The following is an 18,489-nucleotide window of genomic DNA, read 5'->3' on the forward strand; positions in this document are numbered from 1 at the left end:
AACTACATTGTCATCAAGTACTTGTAATCTACAGTTGTTACCATATATTGTAGTTATACAGCTATTGTAATTACCTGCTAATGTATGCTTGTGCATTTTTAACAGTTTCATGGCACCTACTTTTCCAGCTTTGGTTGGACAATAAAGTTAGACTGTGTTCTGTTCAGTGTGTTTTGAGACAAACATGTTACATTTTAAAGAATTGCCAGTTTTCAGTGGTATGAAAAACAAACAACCTTCAGGCATTAACATCTCAGTAGGCTTCAGACTTTAATTCGTGTTTCTGATGGAATTTAAAAGCATACGTAAGTATGTAGGGGCTATTTATTATAATCTTGCATGCAGTATGATGGATGTGTTTGTAGATAGTTGCAAAGAAACAGGATATGGCGATCATCTACGTAGTTTTGCACAAGCTATATTTTGTAGATAGCTTCTGTTCCAATGAAATGTAACTACACTTTAATAAAAGTCAGACATGGACTGCAAATAAATCCAGCTCTTGTGGATTTGTCACATAGCATACAAAAAAGTTAATGTAATATTAATGGTTATGTTGAAAAGTTTATTTATGTTGAATTTATGAAGTTGTGAGGCGAGTGTTTATCCTGTGTAGAACAACAAAATCAATGCAGTAGTAGAAAGGGATATGTATCATTTAAGGCTTCAAATTATATGTTCTGAAATGATGAACTACAGCTGGTTGTCAGTAATAACAGTTTTATTTTGAAAGTATCGACCGGAAATAGCATTCCTTGTTCAGGCTGGCTAGCATGATCCTTGTGTGTTCTGGACAAGGGGGTGCATGGGTGAAACATGGCCGCCGTAGACCCATCGGAGTCTCCAAAACGACAGAAATCCCCTGCGGAGGAGGTGGAAACATCTGGGGGGAAGACCGAGGCGGTGGAGTCGGGATGCAGCTTAAATCAGAAAGACGAAACGACACCTAATAAAACCGAGGAGAGCCCCGACGATGAGCAGAGACCTAATGTTGGCAACGAAGGCGGTTGTATTGCCAGCCATTCCGAGGTTAGTGTCGAGTCCGGTGCTGGAGCCGACAAAACGACATGCAATTCACCGGAGGACCCAACATCGGCTGACAAAATGACCGAGGCTCCTGGCAGCGAGCAGCGGGATTTCGACTGGTCCGAAACTGAAGACGACGATGAAGACACGAAAACACACCAGGAGGAAAATGATAAGTGCGGTATGCTAACGTTGTTAATGTATTTTACTGTTAGCTTTAGCCTCCAGGCTAACCTGAGCTGTACCCCTCACTACTGGTTCAATACACACTGTCAAATCTGCTAACGTTAATTACCATAACAAAATCAAGCTAGCATCCTGCACTGTAGGTTGTCATCTGCACTGTGTTAGCTGTGTTGGTGTTAGTTTGTCAGATTGGCAACTGACAGGTTGTTTACTGTTTATTTCTCTTTGCTAAGTTATTAGTGTGATGTGTTTTTTCTCTTCCAGATCACTGTAATGTTGCAGAGAGTGCTGAAGAGGTGCAGCAGGATACACATGTTGATGATGACGTTACAGCAGTTGCAGACGAGATTCATGAGGAGCAAAACTCGCATCCAGATGAGAAGAGCGCAGAGAAGGAGCCGCTGGCAGAAGTCCACGTGGTTGAAGATGATGAGGAGGCAGACCGAGCAGAGGACGTTGATTCGACAGCCAAGCCCAAAAAGTGCCGTTTGGTGTGCAAAGAGTGCGGGAAGAGTTTCAACCGTCGCGAGACGTTCAACCTTCACCGCCACTTTCATGCACATGAGGATGAGCTCACGCCCCTCACCTGTAAAGAATGCGGCCTTACCTTTCAGCACCGCAGCAGCCTCATTAAACACAGAAATGAACATAAAGAGAAAGAGGAGCAACTTGTTACTCCAAAAAAGGAGATGCAAACAATGGAGGAGGGTAGTTTTGAATGTGCAGAATGTGAGAGGATCTTCTCTACGGTGGATAAGCTGAGGGACCACAACTGCTGCAATACAGTAGAAAAGCCTTACCACTGCCCCCTGTGCCGCCAAGAGTTCCAGTTTAAGGTGTCTGTCACCAAGCACATGATGACCCACTCCAAGGAGAGCATCTTTACATGCCAGGAGTGCAGTCAAACTTTCCCAAACACCATAGCCCTGCGCTACCACCAGCGATGTCACACCGCCCTGAAACCCTATGAATGCCCAGAGTGCGGCATGGTTTTCAAACACTACTCCGTCATGGAAGACCACCGTCGCAAGCACACAGTTCACACGCGCTCTCACCTGTGCAACATCTGCGGCAAGACCTTCAAGTATAGCAGCCTCCTCCATCAGCATCAGTATCTGCACACAGGTCAGAAGCCCTTCCGCTGCCCTGAATGTGGAAAAACATTTGCCTTTGCCCAGAACATGAAGGCGCACTGCCGCCAGCATAGACTGCGTGAAACCAACTCCTCCACTGAGCAGCCCAGCAAGCAGGCCCCTGTGTCCATACAGGAGGCAGGTAGAGGGCCGGGAAAAGAGAACGCACACCAGAGTGAGGAACCCAAACGCACATTCAACTGCCCCCTTTGTCCCCAGACCTACTGGGCACCAGCTAACCTGAGAGCCCACATGCTTATTCATGAGGCCGAGTATGAGAAGCTGGAGAGAACGCCCAGACCCCCAAGTGAGAATAATAAGTACTGGGAAAAAGGACACACCTGTCCCCACTGCCCATGTGTTTATCGTGATGAATCCAGTTTAAATGTACATCTGTCAAGTGTCCACAAGTCTGTAGCACAATATTTAGAAAAGGTGGCAGCAACACCTAAAAAAGACTTTACTCCGTTAAGCAGTGATAACGTGCAGGGGAAATGGAGAAGCGATGGCATAAGTATTAAATCGTACAAGTGTTCTGAGTGCGGGAAGACTTTCCGCCACCGCTCAGTGTTAGAGCTGCATATGCGCATACATTCCAAGGACAAGCCTTACCAGTGCAAAGTGTGTGGCAAGGGCTTTAGATTCAGTAGCTACTTACAGCAGCATCTCATCATCCATACAGGCAAGAAGCCATACAAATGTCCCGACTGCGGGAAGGACTTTGCCTTCCTGCAGAACATGAAAACACATCAAAAACTGCATCAGGAAAAACCGTTCCGCTGCACCAGCTGCCGCAAAGGCTACAGCGATGAGACCCAACTGCAGCACCATATGTTGTCACACAATGGTGACAAACCTCATAAGTGTGACCTGTGTGACAAGAGCTTTGGATTAGCCTATCTGCTCCGTGATCACATGAACACACATACAGGAGAGAGACCTCATCGCTGCGATGAGTGTCACAAAACCTTTTCCTGGTTTAGCAGCCTGCTGGTACACCAGAAGATCCATGCTCGCAAGCGCCAGGGTTTCAGCCAGTACAATTCTTTCCCGATGGGTGCTAGGATGAGAGGCAGGGGTAGCAGGGGGAGGAGAGGGGGGAGGCTCATGTGGGGCTGGTCTAGACCATTTGGAGGCTCAGGGATGGTTAGCTCTCAGCTGTCTCCATACCCAGTTTCTGCGCTGAGAGATGCTGAGTTGCACAGAAGGGCAGTCCAGCCACAGTCTTCCATGCTCTCATCTCACATGGATTTGCAAGGCAGACAGCAGAAGGAGCCGTGGCTGTCCGAGCTACACCCTCAACCGGTGCAGTGGAAGGTGGACGGTGGAGAGGTAATGCCTGTCCCATCGTCACAGAAGCAACATGCACCTCCACAACAGACACGGTTTGACAGCCCACCACAGCCGGGCCTACAGCAGCACCATCAGAGAAGTTCAGGCTGGGCAGAAAGCCCTTCGATAACTCAGTCAGGCCCCACATCTGCTCTGAGTTCAGAGTCATCACACATGAAAGAGAGTTCAGTTTCTGTTGTCAGCTCCCTCCTGGCAGTTGTGCCAAAAAAATCCAGCCCATCAGCAGTGAGTGAGATGGAGCAGCACAGGCAGCCCAAGCCGGTTACTTGGAGTAACACACCCACTTCCACAGTGCTAGCTTCCACGAGCACTTTGCAACATGATTTTTCTGTTCCGTCCTACATAGATGGGGCAGCTCTGTGGAGTGTCAGACCTGCTCTGCTAGCAAATTCACGGGGCTCTCCAAATAAGCTTGGTCAAGAGCTTCAGCTGCCAAGATGGCCAGGTGTTCCAGTGTCAACACAAAAGGAGACATCCACACCTCCTAAAAAAGAGGACAGTAGAGTGTGGGACATGAGTAATCCTCAAGTAATACCGTCGACTGTTAGTCAGCCGGAGAAGCCATGGAACGGCTGTGAGCTGCAAAAGCAGTGGGTTTCAGGCTTAGCAGGTGCGTCCACCTCAGCTCAAATAGACCAAAGCAGTGCTATGCCAATTTCAACTCCTGTTTCTCACGGGGTAGGTAGCACCTTGTGGGACATACAAACACCACCAGGAATTCCAAAGACTATAAACTATAACTCCCCTGAGAAATTAGTAAATAATCAAGATTTCCAAAAGCAGGTGTCATCTGGCTGGAGTCAGACAGTGACACAGAAGGTTCCCATCTCCATTCAATACGAGCCTCATCGGTTTGGACAGGGGTTGGGAACGCCGGTATGGGGCTTCCAAAGTAATCCCGTGGGTCCTCAAACGTTGCTCACTGGGCAACTGAAACCAGGGAATGGACAGGAGCTGCAGCCACAACCAATGGTAACGGGCACTCAAATAATCATAAATCAGCCTTCTCCTTTTTTCTCACCTCCACTTGCTCCGCTCCCTCCTCTTGCTTTGCCAGGCCCTCACCCCCTTCACTCTGTCGCAGTTGGTGCACTTCCAAGAGCTCCACACCCAAATATCTTTTTCGCACCACAGGCGGTCATGAGCGAGAGGCCACACATGCCACAGACCCTGCCCCTACCTCAGCTTGCCCCACGGACAGAACCTCACAAACTTGGATCCCGTTTGCCTTTTGCCCCAGAACGGCTTCTCCAGTGCATGATATGTGGGTGCTCTCTTCCTCGGGAGCTGGATCTACAAATGCATTACTTGCAACATGCACAAGGAGAGATTTGACATTTCTACACTAGCGACAAGACTTAGTTACGTTTTTTATATATTTTTTCCAGTGGAACCTCATTTATTTGACCCTCAGTGGTACAGTTTGGCCAGTTGAGTCGATGGGCATTAGAAACAAAAAAGATAACAGTGAAACTTTAATGTAGTCAGCACACTTGATGCATGTTTGATTTAAAGTCTTTCAGCTCCAAATTAGACTGCATAGAGTGTTGTTTGTAATAGAGGGTGTATACATGTGCCATTAAATTACTTTCACCGTCTTTTTAAAAGCATTTAGTTTATCCAAATACTTAACTGGTTTAAACAACTTCTGATGGATGCAGGTTAACGAGGTTCTAAGGTCTACATTTCATTTATTGCCAATGACATTTAGATTTAGATAATATTAGTACTTTTATAGTTCTGTTCATATGTCCTGAACCATTTGAACTGTGTTTCTTCATGTACAGTATACTGTGTGCCTTTTATGAGTACAGTCTGCATGTCTGCTGTTTTGGTATTCTAGGCCTAGTTTGTGCTTAAGGTAGACTCAACAATGTGACCTCACTCCTAAAACACAGAGCAACTCTTTCTAAGATACTGTAAAGAAAAGTACGTTTTTGCTTTTGAGGAGGGGAGGGGCGGGTTGTTGGGCTCACACATTACATGTGTCAGAACATACAATGGACAGCTGACAACATACAGCGTAACCTTGTTCGGAAGCACTTGTATTCACAAGGCCATTGGCCAAATATCTCATAAGTGAAGTTCTCATCATGATAGTTTGGTCAAAGTGAAAGTATCTAAACAACATGTGACAGTTGACATGTAAAGGTCATTTCACAGTAAGAGTTTTCTGTAATTTCAACTCTTGAGTGATTATAGGGAACAGGGAGAAAATAGCGTCATTACACAATTATTGATGACACTGTTTTGTAATAAATCAAACTTGGATTTATGTGATGTTTTGTCATTAATATAATTTACAATGGCAAGACAAACATGAAAGTAATGATATAAAATGTATGTTTTATATCAGTTCAGTCAAATTCAGCGCATATCTGGCCATGTGTCATGACTGATATACTTGATAAGTAGATTTTAAACTGGTGGCAGTACTTAGCACCTACTGTAAACTGATGAGTGCCATGTAATGTGTATCTCTTATCAGAATGACTTTCAGATTGGAATGTAACTATATTTATATGATTAAGTCCACTTTTGAGTACAATTCAATGTATGTTTTTGTGAATACTGAATGATTTTGTTCCATAATTCCATAGATTTAGTACAGAATCCCATCTCCTCTGTTATGGTAATGATCATTTGAGTAGCTTTGGTGGCCCAATACGTGACTGAAAGTCTTCATACTACTGTAAAATAAACACGGTCGGTCCATTTGTAAAAAAAGAAAACAAAAAAACTGTCCCTGTCCGTCTTAACGTTCAGCGTCTTAATATTCAAAAACGTGCCCTTCTACCTCTATCCACTGTTTTAGCATGGAAAGAAATAGAAATTTCCCATGATGTCTACATATTGAATTGAATAAAACTTGCCTTTGATTATAATATTGTGTTGCTTGTGAGATAAACCTAATTCAGGGTTTTGAATTTGTCTGGAAAATTCAAAGTATAGAACGCAAGTATGCATCAAGATTGATGAAGGCAAATTGTGATTCAAAATTCATCATTTTCTCTATGAAATTCTGAACACCAATGCTCACTTTCTGGTAAATTGGGACTGATATCCCTCATACAAAATCATACCGACATTACGAAATTATTCTGAGAACACTAAAGACAATGTGCTGTTAACTGTATATTACTCTAGTGGAAAACTAAATGGGACAGATTAAATCACAATGTGAAATTCCGTTCTGTATTTCATTTCCATAACAAGTACTGTCTGAAGGAACCACGTTTGAAAATATTAGTGTCTGGAAATAGTTAATATAACTCTTTACTGTGTTGATGGGAGTAGTAGGGAAAAATACTAAACACAAAATAAAATAGAATCAAACTGAGAATTAGTGCAATAAAGTCAGTTGTTAACTTTTCATGGAGCCGGTTAGAAGCTGCTCGGTCTGTTTTACCGTATGAGTTAAACCCATTGAGAATCATGTACTTCATATTCAGACTTCAGATTCACTGCAGGTCAACCGTTTTACTAGCAGGAAACAAAACAGACGAAGAAGAATCCACTTCCGCCGAGGGATACTCAGCCACACAGCACAGGTGTGTGTGTGTGCAAGACGACTAGCTGTGCCCTTCATCATCACTCGCATTGCTAAAAACATTACGAAATGCTGCCTTGTTATGTGGTTACAGACTAGATTAGCATACTCACTTTTTCTCTCCATTCTTTTACACCTCGGCTCTGCGCTGAGTGACTGTGGTTAAGAAAAACAACTGTGGCGCTGTTAAGCTAACGAGCACTAGCTACGATAAGCTAGCACCACCAAACAGTGCCACGCCAAGATGGACGAAGCTGCTGCCGCGGCGATCAAAGAGGACGAAGCTGAAAAGAAACCCCACAATGGAGACAGTGCGCCAGAAAACAACGTCGGTCCACCGGCTGAGGACACCGCTAATAGTAAGTATCCAGTAGCCGTCACTTAAACGTTAATGTAACAATCAATACACCTCCAGCATGTCCAGGCGTGGTGACCTCCTACACCAGCTTCAGTACAGGGACATGAAATAATTGTGGCAAAATAACTGCATTTTTGTTGCAAATTCATAACGCTAACAATTAGCATAAAGGTGCATTAACTTGCACTGCTTTATGTCCACGCCTGGCCTTTTGGCTATTTTGCCGTGTATTGAACAAACCTAGCAACAGTCCTAGACAAAGCAGTTACTCAACCAGATGGAAATGGACAAGAAGCATTACGTATATATATATATATATATATATATATATATATATATATATATATATATATATATATCGGATTTTATCAAGCATGTTTGCATTTAAGCGTGATGTAAGAAATGCATTACAAGCAGTACAACCATGTAGTGATGTAAAACGTGCTATTACTGTCGTCCTATTGAAGAATATGTGTTATGAGGCCAGTCCAAGCTGAGAAACCATAGAAATGAAAAGCTGATTTGCAGTTGTCCATACTTTATGAGCCTCAACCCAATTTGAAAATTGAATATTGTCTTTGTTCATTTGTAGGTATTTGAAATCTGATCAGATCAAGCACAGTGTTCTTTGTTATGGAGATATAAAAGTAATGTACATCATACAGAAGCACGGCATCGTGGGGCTTTATTATACGTTTAGTAACATTTGCACAGGATGTAGTTCAGTGGTATAGGGTATGCTTTACATCTATGAGGCTGCAGGTTCAATCTACGGCGTCTCCATTTTTGACTTGCACATCTTATGCTTTCCCATGGTATTTGCTTTGTAAATATTAACCACGATGCACCAAACAAACTTTGCTTTAGTTTGAGATTGCTAGTTTAGCTTCATTAGCTACCTAGACTAACAGTATTCCCGATCCAACCTGTGACACTAACTGGTAAAAACACACTCCACATTTCTTGATAACATAGCACTATTTGTGTGTGCAAAATGAACATACAATGAAATATAAGAATACTACTGCCCCCTTTATATTACATTTTGAATGGCAATGGATGATACAAATGCTAGTGACAGTGTTTGACTTTGTTATGACAATGCAAACACAAAAAAGCATTTATGGTTTTTGAAAGTGGAATAATAGGGAATAAGGAGTTTTGTGTCATCTATTTTTGTTGTCAGGCAATGGACAACAATGTTCTCACCACTTTAACTGCTTGCACTCAACATACGAGCATTCTTAACTTTCTGTGTCAAAAACATGACAAATGCCACTTGAAGGCACCATCAGAATATCTTGGATGTTGTTGCTTCCTCTTCTACGTGCCTGTCATCACCATGCCCTTCTGCCAATAAGAACAGCTTTAATGGCCATATATATGGCAGTTTAAACCAAACATGTTTCACCTATCAAAAAAGCACTTTACAGTTCAGTGCAACTTCAGCTTTGATCAAAAGTGCTTTTAATAATTCTCTCATTCAGTGGTTAAAATTGAGTCAATTCTGATAATCAAAATATAGTAATTCTGTACCCTCTAGATTTGTTTTGCAGTGAAGAAAATCACTGTTTTTCTTTCACAACTATATGGTGCCGTTCTATTGTAATGTGGTGCTATTTAAAAAGGCAACACGTTTTGCCATATTCCTATCAAATAACCAAATGATTGACTTCACAAAAGTCACATTTTTATCATTTCATTGGGGAACCTTCTTTTTCGTGATTATACTGTAAAATCGAATCAGCTTTAAAATAAAATAAAGACATGATTTCCACCTGTGTTTTTGTGATTTGTGTTTTTTTCTGTCTTTCTTTCTTTCTTTCTTTCTTTCTTTCTTTCTCTGGAAACAGGAGTGGCTTTGACCCCCTATTTTCCCCTTTCTATTTTTAGGGGTTGGGGTTTTCTGCTGTCGGGATTGTGGAGAAGCCTTCAGAGAGGAGGCAACCTACTTGAAGCATCGCCATCAGCACCCGCAAGAAAGTGTTTTTTTAGACGACCAGTTGGATGGTTTACATGATGCAAAAAAGGACAGTGAAATGCCTAATTTCTGTACTTTATGTTCACTTTCATTTGTTGAACCAAGTGAATTTCACTCACACATGGAGAAGAACCATCGGCAAACCTCTCAAAAGGAGTCTAGTATTCAAATTCATTCTGGCATAACAAAGCAACACACCTATGAATGTCCAGACTGTGGGAAATGTTATGGTGTGATCGGACACTTTCTCAACCATCAGCGCTCACACAGACAAGCCTCCAAATCAGTTTTTCATGACCTGGAACATTTGAAAAAGAAGTCGTTTCAGTGCGAGTCTTGTGGGCGAAATTATTCTCGGGCTTCAGCTCTTGATGCACACCGTCGTTGTCATGAGGAAAAGTTAGTAAAATCACGAAACAGGACTTCAGGAGATGCATGTCACACTGAGGAGTCAATAGTTGAAGTCAAGCCCAGTGAAAACCAGACAGATGATACTCCTGAAAAACTGTTTACGTGTTCATGTGGTAAAGCTTTTACTGCTCTGATGCGCCTTAAAACACATCAGCGATTTAGCCGCAACAGTCAATGCTCTCCAGAAGAAATGAAAGAAAAACCAAAGAAAAGCTGCAATGAGTTTTACTGTAGTGAGTGTAAAAAGGCTTTCAGTGGCCATATCGCCCTCTTCAACCATCAGCGATGGCATGCTAATCACTCAAATGATTCTGCGAAAAGGTTCCCATGTGAGGAATGTGGAAAGGTATTTATGACTCTGACGTTCTACTACAGGCATCAGCGCACGGCACACAGTGACGAGACCCCAGCAAAGTCGTTTCTTCATCAAGTGTGTCAGCTACAGAAGAAAGCATTTGAATGTAAAGACTGCGGGCTAAAGTTTTCCAGGGCTTCAGCGCTTCATTCCCATCAGCTTCATCACACGGATGTTTTCAAAGAAACAGAGAAGGAGGCCCAGATGCGCACCTCTCTGCTACCTCAACAGAATACTTTGGAAAGCGAAAGAAAAGAGCCTGAACAAGAACAAGTGGAATCAGATAATGTGCTTCCAACCAGTATGGTTGAAGAGGACTCGCATGTAAATGAGACTGATGAAGACATGGAGAGTTATGAACCTGGGGACTTTAATGTACAGGTGATCAGTGCAAGTGAATCTGAGGACGAGGCCGTCCAAGAGGTGAATCCTGATCTTGAGCTGCTGTGTGAGTCGGATCAGGAAGTAAGAGATGATGGTGACACTGGAGTCTCCCCCAGTAGCATCGTTTCAAAACCAGAGATGGATTTGAAAATTGTACAAATTGACTTTGAGCAAGCTGACGTGCAGTGTGCAACGCTAGCGAGGGAAGCCGAGAATAAACCGTCAGAGGAAAGATTTGATTGCCCAGAGTGTTATCGTTGGTTTTCTAGTGCTTCATCACTGCGTGTTCACAGAATGTGGCATGGCATTCATAAGAGAAGACGACAGACTCAAGGTCAGTCAGTGGCAGTTTATACATGTGACACATGTGGCCACGAAGCCAGTAGCTATGCCGCACACTGCAATCACACACAACAACACAAGAATCAAAACACAAGCGATGATGTATTGTTCCAGGCAGAGGGATTAGAGAAGAAACATTTGACATGCAATGAGTGTGGTAAATCCTTCTCACGTTGGTCTGCTTTAGTCTCTCATCAGGTGCATCATCCCAAGAGGGAACAATTCCAATGCCCAGATTGCATGATGTCTTATTCGCATGCAGCTAGCTTGTTTAACCATATGAAGAACTGCTCAGCACAAAAGAAAGAGAATATTTCAGTCTCAAAGAAAAAGTACAATCCAAAGAAAACCCTTCTAGGCCCGAAGATTTATCATTGTGAACAGTGCGGGAAGGGCTTTTGGTCTCTAGGAGCTTACTCCCACCACAAGCAAAGTCAGACTCAGTGTGCAGATTTGAGGCTAAGACAAGGTGTCACAGGATCTATGCACTCTGTTAATGGACACCAACGCTCCAGTGTTAAGGTTGCATGTCCAGTGTGCGGTAGAAAGTTCCGCCACAAGGGCATTATGGCATTGCACATGCGAAAACATGAAAATGGAAATCACAAATGTGAACTCTGCAACAGGTCGTTCCGCCTTTTTTCCAGCCTCCTCAGACACCAGGTTGTGCATAATGACCAGTTACTTCCACCGCCTATTAAGTCTTTTCAACATCAGGTTGAGCAGTTGAAAAAAAACACATACAGCTGTCCTGATTGTGGGAAGCTGTTTTCACGGGCCAAAGCGCTTCAGTTTCACATGAAAAGCCATGGGTACGAGACTGGGCACTTGGCATCATCACCGAGATCTACTGTCACGCTGGAGGATCTCCAATGTGCAACATGTCTTGCACATTTCAACAGCAAGGCCTCTTTGAGGGCTCATCAAAAACTTTGTATTAAAAGAGACAGTCAAGCAGTTCATTTTAAGACAGAACCCTCAGAAAACAAAGATACACTAGAATTGCACAAGGATAGCATGGATGTGAGCACACAGGAAAGCTCTGAACAAATGACAGTTAATACTGAAGTAAAAGATGAAATGGCCAGTGAGGAGCTAAAGATGGAAAATCAAACAGGTGTTGGTAACTTAGAAAATTCAAGTCCAACTGATTTGAAATACAAATGCAAAAAGTGTGACAGAAGCTTTTCAGTGGTTGGAGCTTTGAATTTTCATAAAAGAATTCATGCTGACGGTTACAAATCTGTAGCAAAAGCAAAGTTGGCTGTGTCTGTAATGCTTAAGAAACCTAAACAGGAAGAGCCAAGTAAAGGACTATTTCACTGCTCAGAATGTGGGAGGCGATTCATGTCCAACTCAGCCCTCGGCTCCCACAAAAGATGGCACAAAGAAAAGAAATTTTCGCGGTCCTTGCTAAAAGATGATGATTTGAAATCTGGTGGCCACAAGACAGAGGGCGGACCTTTTCAGTGCCACAAATGTGGCAAACAGTTTTTTAACCACTGTGTTCTCCAGCGCCACCAGATGTTTAATCCTCAGTGTCAAACCAAAACTGAGCCGGAGCCTGATTCAAACAAAAGTGTGGAGAGCAACAGCACAGTGGAAAATTCAATGTTTTCATGTCCAGAATGTAAGAAAACATTTGTGCAAGGTTCACTTCTAGCTGCCCACTGTGAAAACGAACACAGTAACACTTTGGAAGCTGCAGATCACCAAGGAGACCGGCTCACCTTGGTTGACGAGGTCCCTGAACAGGTTGATGTAAACAATGGGGGTGAGTCCATGTCATCCACAGTGAAGCCAAAAGCTCACCAGTGTCCCCTCTGCTCTATGACCTTTGCTAAGGCAAGAGGTCTGCGTGCCCACAAATGGCAGGCCCACTCAAAGAGAAAAGGCAAAAATAAGGTTCCTTTAAGTACAAAAAAGGAGTCCATCGCCTCAAGCAGTGAAGTCAGAAAGACAGAAGATTCGTCAGCTGTAGACAACGCTACAGTGACTGTTGACCGACGAAAGAAGAAAATCAAAGCAGACCCCCCACCTGTGAAATCTCTCGCAGGACTTGACTGTGGGAAGCAGTGCAGTTCTGCGGGCGCCCTCCTTGACCATAAGAAAGTATGCCTGGAGGTAAAGCAAGAGTCTAAACAGGAGATCCAAACTCCTGAAACCACGGCTGAGATTTCCCCACCTCTTAGCCATCTGTCGGAACATACAGCCAGATGCCTCTTCAAGTGTGATAAGTGTGGTAAAGCTTTCCAAACAGAGGAACAATTAGCAACCCATAAAACCAAGGCAAAAAGCCGGCCCTATTGTTGCGCCCTGTGCTGCCACGGCTTTTGGACTGAAAATCAGCTGCAGCAACACCTCGCTTGGCATGATGAAGTCCGCTGTCGTCTCCCGAATGAGGTTCGTTATAGGCTCAGCGCTGCTATGACCTCCAAGCCTCTAAAAGCCACCACCACCTCTGATGACACCAGAGGGAAGTCCCTTCCATCCTCTACTCTGAACCGACCTACACTAAACCCGGACAGCCAGTCACAAAGTAGCCATAAGTGCCAACATTGTGGCAAAGCCTTTCTTTCACCAACTGTGTTACAAAAACACGAAACTCAGCACTGTAACAATGACTCGTATCATTGCTCCATTTGCCCCAGGACCTTCAGTGAAATACAGGACCTTATCGATCATCACCAGGAATGTATCGGTGATTACAAAAGGCAGAGTGATGCCACTGCTGCTGTCTCATCAGGAGATACCAATGGCCTTACTTGCCTTGAATGTGGAACTACTTTTTGTCAAGAAACTGATTTGCACCAGCACTATATTGAACATGCCAATGGAGTGTATTAGACTTGAAAAGGAATGAAGTAAAGACACTGTAGATTGTGGATGTTTGTTTCTTTTGGAAGTTGCCAAACTACGTAAATGTGTTGAGCTACAAAATTCCTTGTTAGACCTGTGTTTAGACTAAGTAGAAACTTGCTTTCCCTATTTGTTTCTATATTATTTGTGATTCTTTATATTTAAAAAGTTAAGTTCCTTAGGCTATTTTCCTATTCTCAGGCTGTCCTTCACACTGGATTAGTATGTATGTACAAATGTTAAAGAAGAACCTTTTTTAGGTATAGATTTTAGCCACCATTTGATTTGTCCCCGTTTTGAGTAGACCTGTCATGAATGTCAGTCAGTTGAACCTTGTTAATCTCTTTGGGGGTCACTGGCGGAAGTATGGTGGTTCATAGGTAGATATATCAAAAAAGATTTAGAAACATTTATGCATGTACATGTTTTTACCTCATGCATTTCCCTGATGACACATTACTTATCATCTTACTACTACTCGAGTTCTACTTGCAAAGTTTATGAAGACATTGAAATAATTCCGTACAACAAATATATACTGATTTTGCAAATGTCCTTTTAAATACTGAGGTTTTGCTGAACGAGGTCCTATTTGCATATTTCAGAGAGAATATAAAGATACATACAATTCAAAAATGTGCACTGAATTGGTAAAAAATAAAATGGCCTGATGTTGAACATTACAGCCAGTTACTACCATAAAACAAATTACACAATTAAGTAATTGTATGTTCCGTACAATACGTTTAGCATTAATTTATGTATAAGATCCCATGTTCTTTCCAGTGTTATACTTCTGTGTTGTGGGAAGACTATTCATTACTTAAACTAAAATAGCGCTTATGTTCATGTAGGATAGTGTTTAGTTTACTGTACCACTGAGGTAGTGGAGAAAACAAGTATTTGTGTTGTACAAGAGATGTTACTTTGTTATATTAATTTATTAATTTCTTTTTCCCTAGATGACCAATATACCACTTGACTACTTGTTTAACTTGCTGTTTCTGAAACAATGAAGAAAAGGTTAAAAATAAATTGATCCATTTTTGCGTGAATTATTGGGTTGTGTGATTAATTCAACCTCAGTTTAGTTGATCTCTATGTGTTTGTGGAATCATCAATCTGGTTTGTTAATATTTCTGGTTCCTGATTGGCTCTCGTCTCTGACTTCTAATTAGTACTGTCCGTGTACTGGGTTATTATCAGGGCATGTTGTTTGCAGCAGCAGCATTACATTAACAATGAAGTTTGACATACAACTGTTGATTTGGAAGTTATAGCCAGTCATCTTTAGACCAAAGTTAACACTTAAATATTGACATGATTTGGCCTGTGTCATGCACAGTGCATTATGCATATGGATCCTGGAGTGTGCCACCAGAATAGTTATAGACTATTATAGTGTTAAATTAAAGTTGAAGTTAACTAATGCATTTAAAAACATTTAATTTGCCAATAAATTATTCTATTTTTTTTTCAATTATTAATTAATTAAAAAATCTGTATGTGGAATCATCAATCTGGTTTGTCAATATTTCTGTAAATTATTAGTAATTGCAAAAATGTAATTGCAAAATTAATTGTAAAAAGAAAAATATAATTCAAATGATTCATTCAATCATCTCAATTCATGTTTCCTGCTGTAATATTTTGTGGTCGCTTTAAGTGAAAGACACCTTTTCTTAATTTAAAGGTATGTAAGCAATGTGCCACCTAACAACTAGTCCAACCCAGAGAGCAGTTATAGTACCAGAATCATTAGAGTGGCACACTCCAGGCTCCACACATAATCTACTTGCTTTACAGACACGATCAACAAGTCTAAAAAGAAATGTTTTAATGAGCAATGCTCTGCAATTGAAATCATTTTATGAAGAGTGTTAAAACTTGACTTGTTATTGCCCCCCGTCTGTGAACGAAGAGAAGAGCCACAACTCAGTCTTGTGAGTTTTACATGCTGAGATTAAATATTAGTAACTATCAGTAGTGACTAGGCTTTTTCAAAATGTAACCAGACTGCAAACTCTCAGCTGGAACATCATCTAGAAATGTGTTCATATAATAAAATCAGAAGATATCTGGTAGTTTATTTTATATACTCATAATAACTTGAAGAAAATATAGTAATGGACTAACCACTTTTACTCATAACATATCTAAATGCATCCTTTTTTCTTCTTTTGTAGTGAAACAATGCAGCCTTGCATGTGAGGATTGTGGACTGAAGTTTACCCACTGGGAAGTCTTCAAGACTCACCTGCACCAGCATGCCCTGGAGGAGGAGGATGAGGAGGAGGAAGAAGAGGAAGAAGCTTCAACGGGAGACAACAGGAATCCTGTAGCAGAACTGGACTCTGATAGAGTACACGTGAGCAGTTCATCGCAAGCAAAACCCTCAGGCGTTGGAGTTGCCTCAATGAAGAAGAAACTTCGGAAGGTTTATGCCTGCTTGGTCTGTGGGAAGGTTTATAGATACCTGGTTTCATTCAGAAAACACCAACAGCTGCATGAAAACCAGTCATCTGCAACAAAAAGTGTCCCGAATTTGCATCGATACAAGTGTCCAGAATGTGGGATGTCATTTATCAGGCGAGCACGTCTACTGGGTCACCTGAGAGTTCACAGGTCACGCGGATCAAAACCTCCCAGATGTGATCAGTGTAACAAAGACTTCAGTTCTATAAAGTCATGGATGGTTCACATTGATCTCCATAAACAGAAGCCGTTTTGGTGCTTAAGTTGTGCCAAAGGCTTTAGAGAGGAAGAGTCACTAGACAAACACCTGCAGAGTCACAATCTGAGGAAACATACATGCAATATTTGCCACAAGAGCTTCCACATGTCCACGCAGCTTGTGAATCACTACAAAACCCACACTGGACCAAAACCTTACCAGTGCACATTCTGTGAGAAGAGATTTTCCAAACTTGGAAATCTGATTTCACACCGAAAAAAGCATCTTGTTGGGTCCTGCGGGATGCCGCTGGGGATGAAGAATTCTGCGATTACTGCAAAGAAGCAAGCGGTTAAAGAGAAGAGACTTATTCTCACTGGTGTTAAAGAGGAGCTGGAAATGGACACAAACATGGAATGGCTGCCAGGAAAGGAAGAACACACAGAGGAAAGTGAAACCGAAAAGCCATGGGATCATGCAAACTCTGAAGAGTCGGATTGTGGAGAGCCTGTGCATCACTTCAAGCTTTCAAAACCACCTGGCTCGCCTGGATCTGATCCACCTGATGAGTGGACATCAGAAACTGTGCAGCCACATGCAGGACAGGAGCTGGACGAGAATGAGTCACAAGAAACAAATATGCACAGGGAGCACAAGTATTGGGAATGGGAGTGTTGTGAATGTGATATGGGCTTTGATGAAGTGGCAAAGCTGCATTTGCATTATATAAAACATGCTACTGGTGAGCTGCCTATACCACAGAATGAATTTGAGTGCTGAAGGCTCACAGAAGCATTTGTTTTCTTCTTCTGGTGCTTTTTTTGGCCTCAGTAATGACTGTCTTTCCAGTCGATACAAATTGGGACCGTTAATGACTTATATCCTCTTTTAATTTCATTTCTTACTGTTAAAGAAACCTGTTTGGGGCTTGAAGCAATGGATTAAAAAAGGTTGTTGATGCAAAATCAATGTTTATATATAGCGTTTCAAACATGAACTTTCACACTGTTAGATTGACGAGAGCAGTTCTTACCTGATACTATGAGATTATGCTACAGGTTTTAATGTGTGTTTTTGATTTATAAACTCAGATGAAAGGTGTTGCCAAACATTGTCATGAAGCAAAGGAGGGAAAATGTAAAATTCAAGTAAAGCAACCTACCTCTACTTGTAAAACCAAATAAAATGAAAATACATTGAAAAGAGTATTTAGTGTTTGTCTTTATGTGCAGAGGGAAACCATTTATTTTAGGCACAGAGGTGACTGATGACTGTATTCTGTCGACTTTACACCATTACTGTTTAAACAACTAGTGGGAAATATTTGGGAGAAAAGTCATGATTGGAATAATTTTGAGCTAATAGTTTGAATTTAAATTGCTCTTGTGCACTACATTTTTTTAGCATGTTGTATCAACATTACTTATGCTGAGGGCGTATTGAAATATTAATATAAGTAGTGTATTTTTGAATATTTCATGAATATATGTATTGTATTGAACTTTTTAAAAATACCACCTTGGCCAAAAGTGCCAAAACTAAAATTAAAACAAAGACAAAATGTTAACATAAATTACAAATAAATCTAACAATAAATTGCATGCTGAAAATTATATTAAAACTAAAATGAAAAATCCCAGACAATATACATTGACAATCATTCATTTTCTGAAGAAAATGTTTGATTGCTGAGAGCTGTTGTATGTAATCTGTTGTATAACTTGCATGTTATGACAGGTGGTTAAGATATGATATCAAAGGCTGAGAATTTTGAATGTGGTCCCTCTATATATTTATTAATGAATGACAGCAACAGTGAAAGTGCAGGACCTCCATGCATTTTATAGCTCATAAAAGTCATTACTATAAGCTTGATC

The 18,489-nt window shown here is 41.6% G+C and overlaps 2 protein-coding genes across 3 annotated transcripts; both read left to right on the top strand.

Annotated features, from left to right (window-relative positions):
* The first annotated feature begins 816 nt into the window (after positions 1-816).
* On the top strand, positions 817-4,083 carry LOC139290186 (zinc finger protein 665). Its single transcript, XM_070911881.1, has 3 exons — positions 817-1,207; positions 1,477-3,677; positions 4,045-4,083. Exons 1-3 carry the CDS (start codon positions 817-819, stop codon positions 4,081-4,083), a joined length of 2,631 nt encoding a protein of 876 aa, XP_070767982.1.
* A 3,409-nt stretch (positions 4,084-7,492) lies between these two features.
* Positions 7,493-16,253, top strand: LOC139290822 (zinc finger protein 721). 2 transcript variants are annotated; one of them, XM_070912687.1, is made up of 2 exons: positions 7,493-7,607; positions 9,500-13,926. In XM_070912687.1, the coding sequence occupies exons 1-2, from the start codon at positions 7,493-7,495 to the stop codon at positions 13,924-13,926; spliced, it is 4,542 nt and encodes a 1,513-aa protein (XP_070768788.1). The 2 variants fall into 2 exon arrangements, 1 of the variants encoding a protein (XP_070768788.1); XR_011597543.1 differs by lacking the exon at positions 9,500-13,926 and adding an exon at positions 16,125-16,253 and having other exon boundaries at positions 7,539-7,607.
* The last annotated feature ends 2,236 nt before the right edge of the window (positions 16,254-18,489 follow it).

This window comes from Enoplosus armatus, chromosome 9 (genome assembly GCF_043641665.1).
Source record: "Enoplosus armatus isolate fEnoArm2 chromosome 9, fEnoArm2.hap1, whole genome shotgun sequence".
Lineage (NCBI taxonomy): Eukaryota > Metazoa > Chordata > Actinopteri > Centrarchiformes > Enoplosidae > Enoplosus > Enoplosus armatus.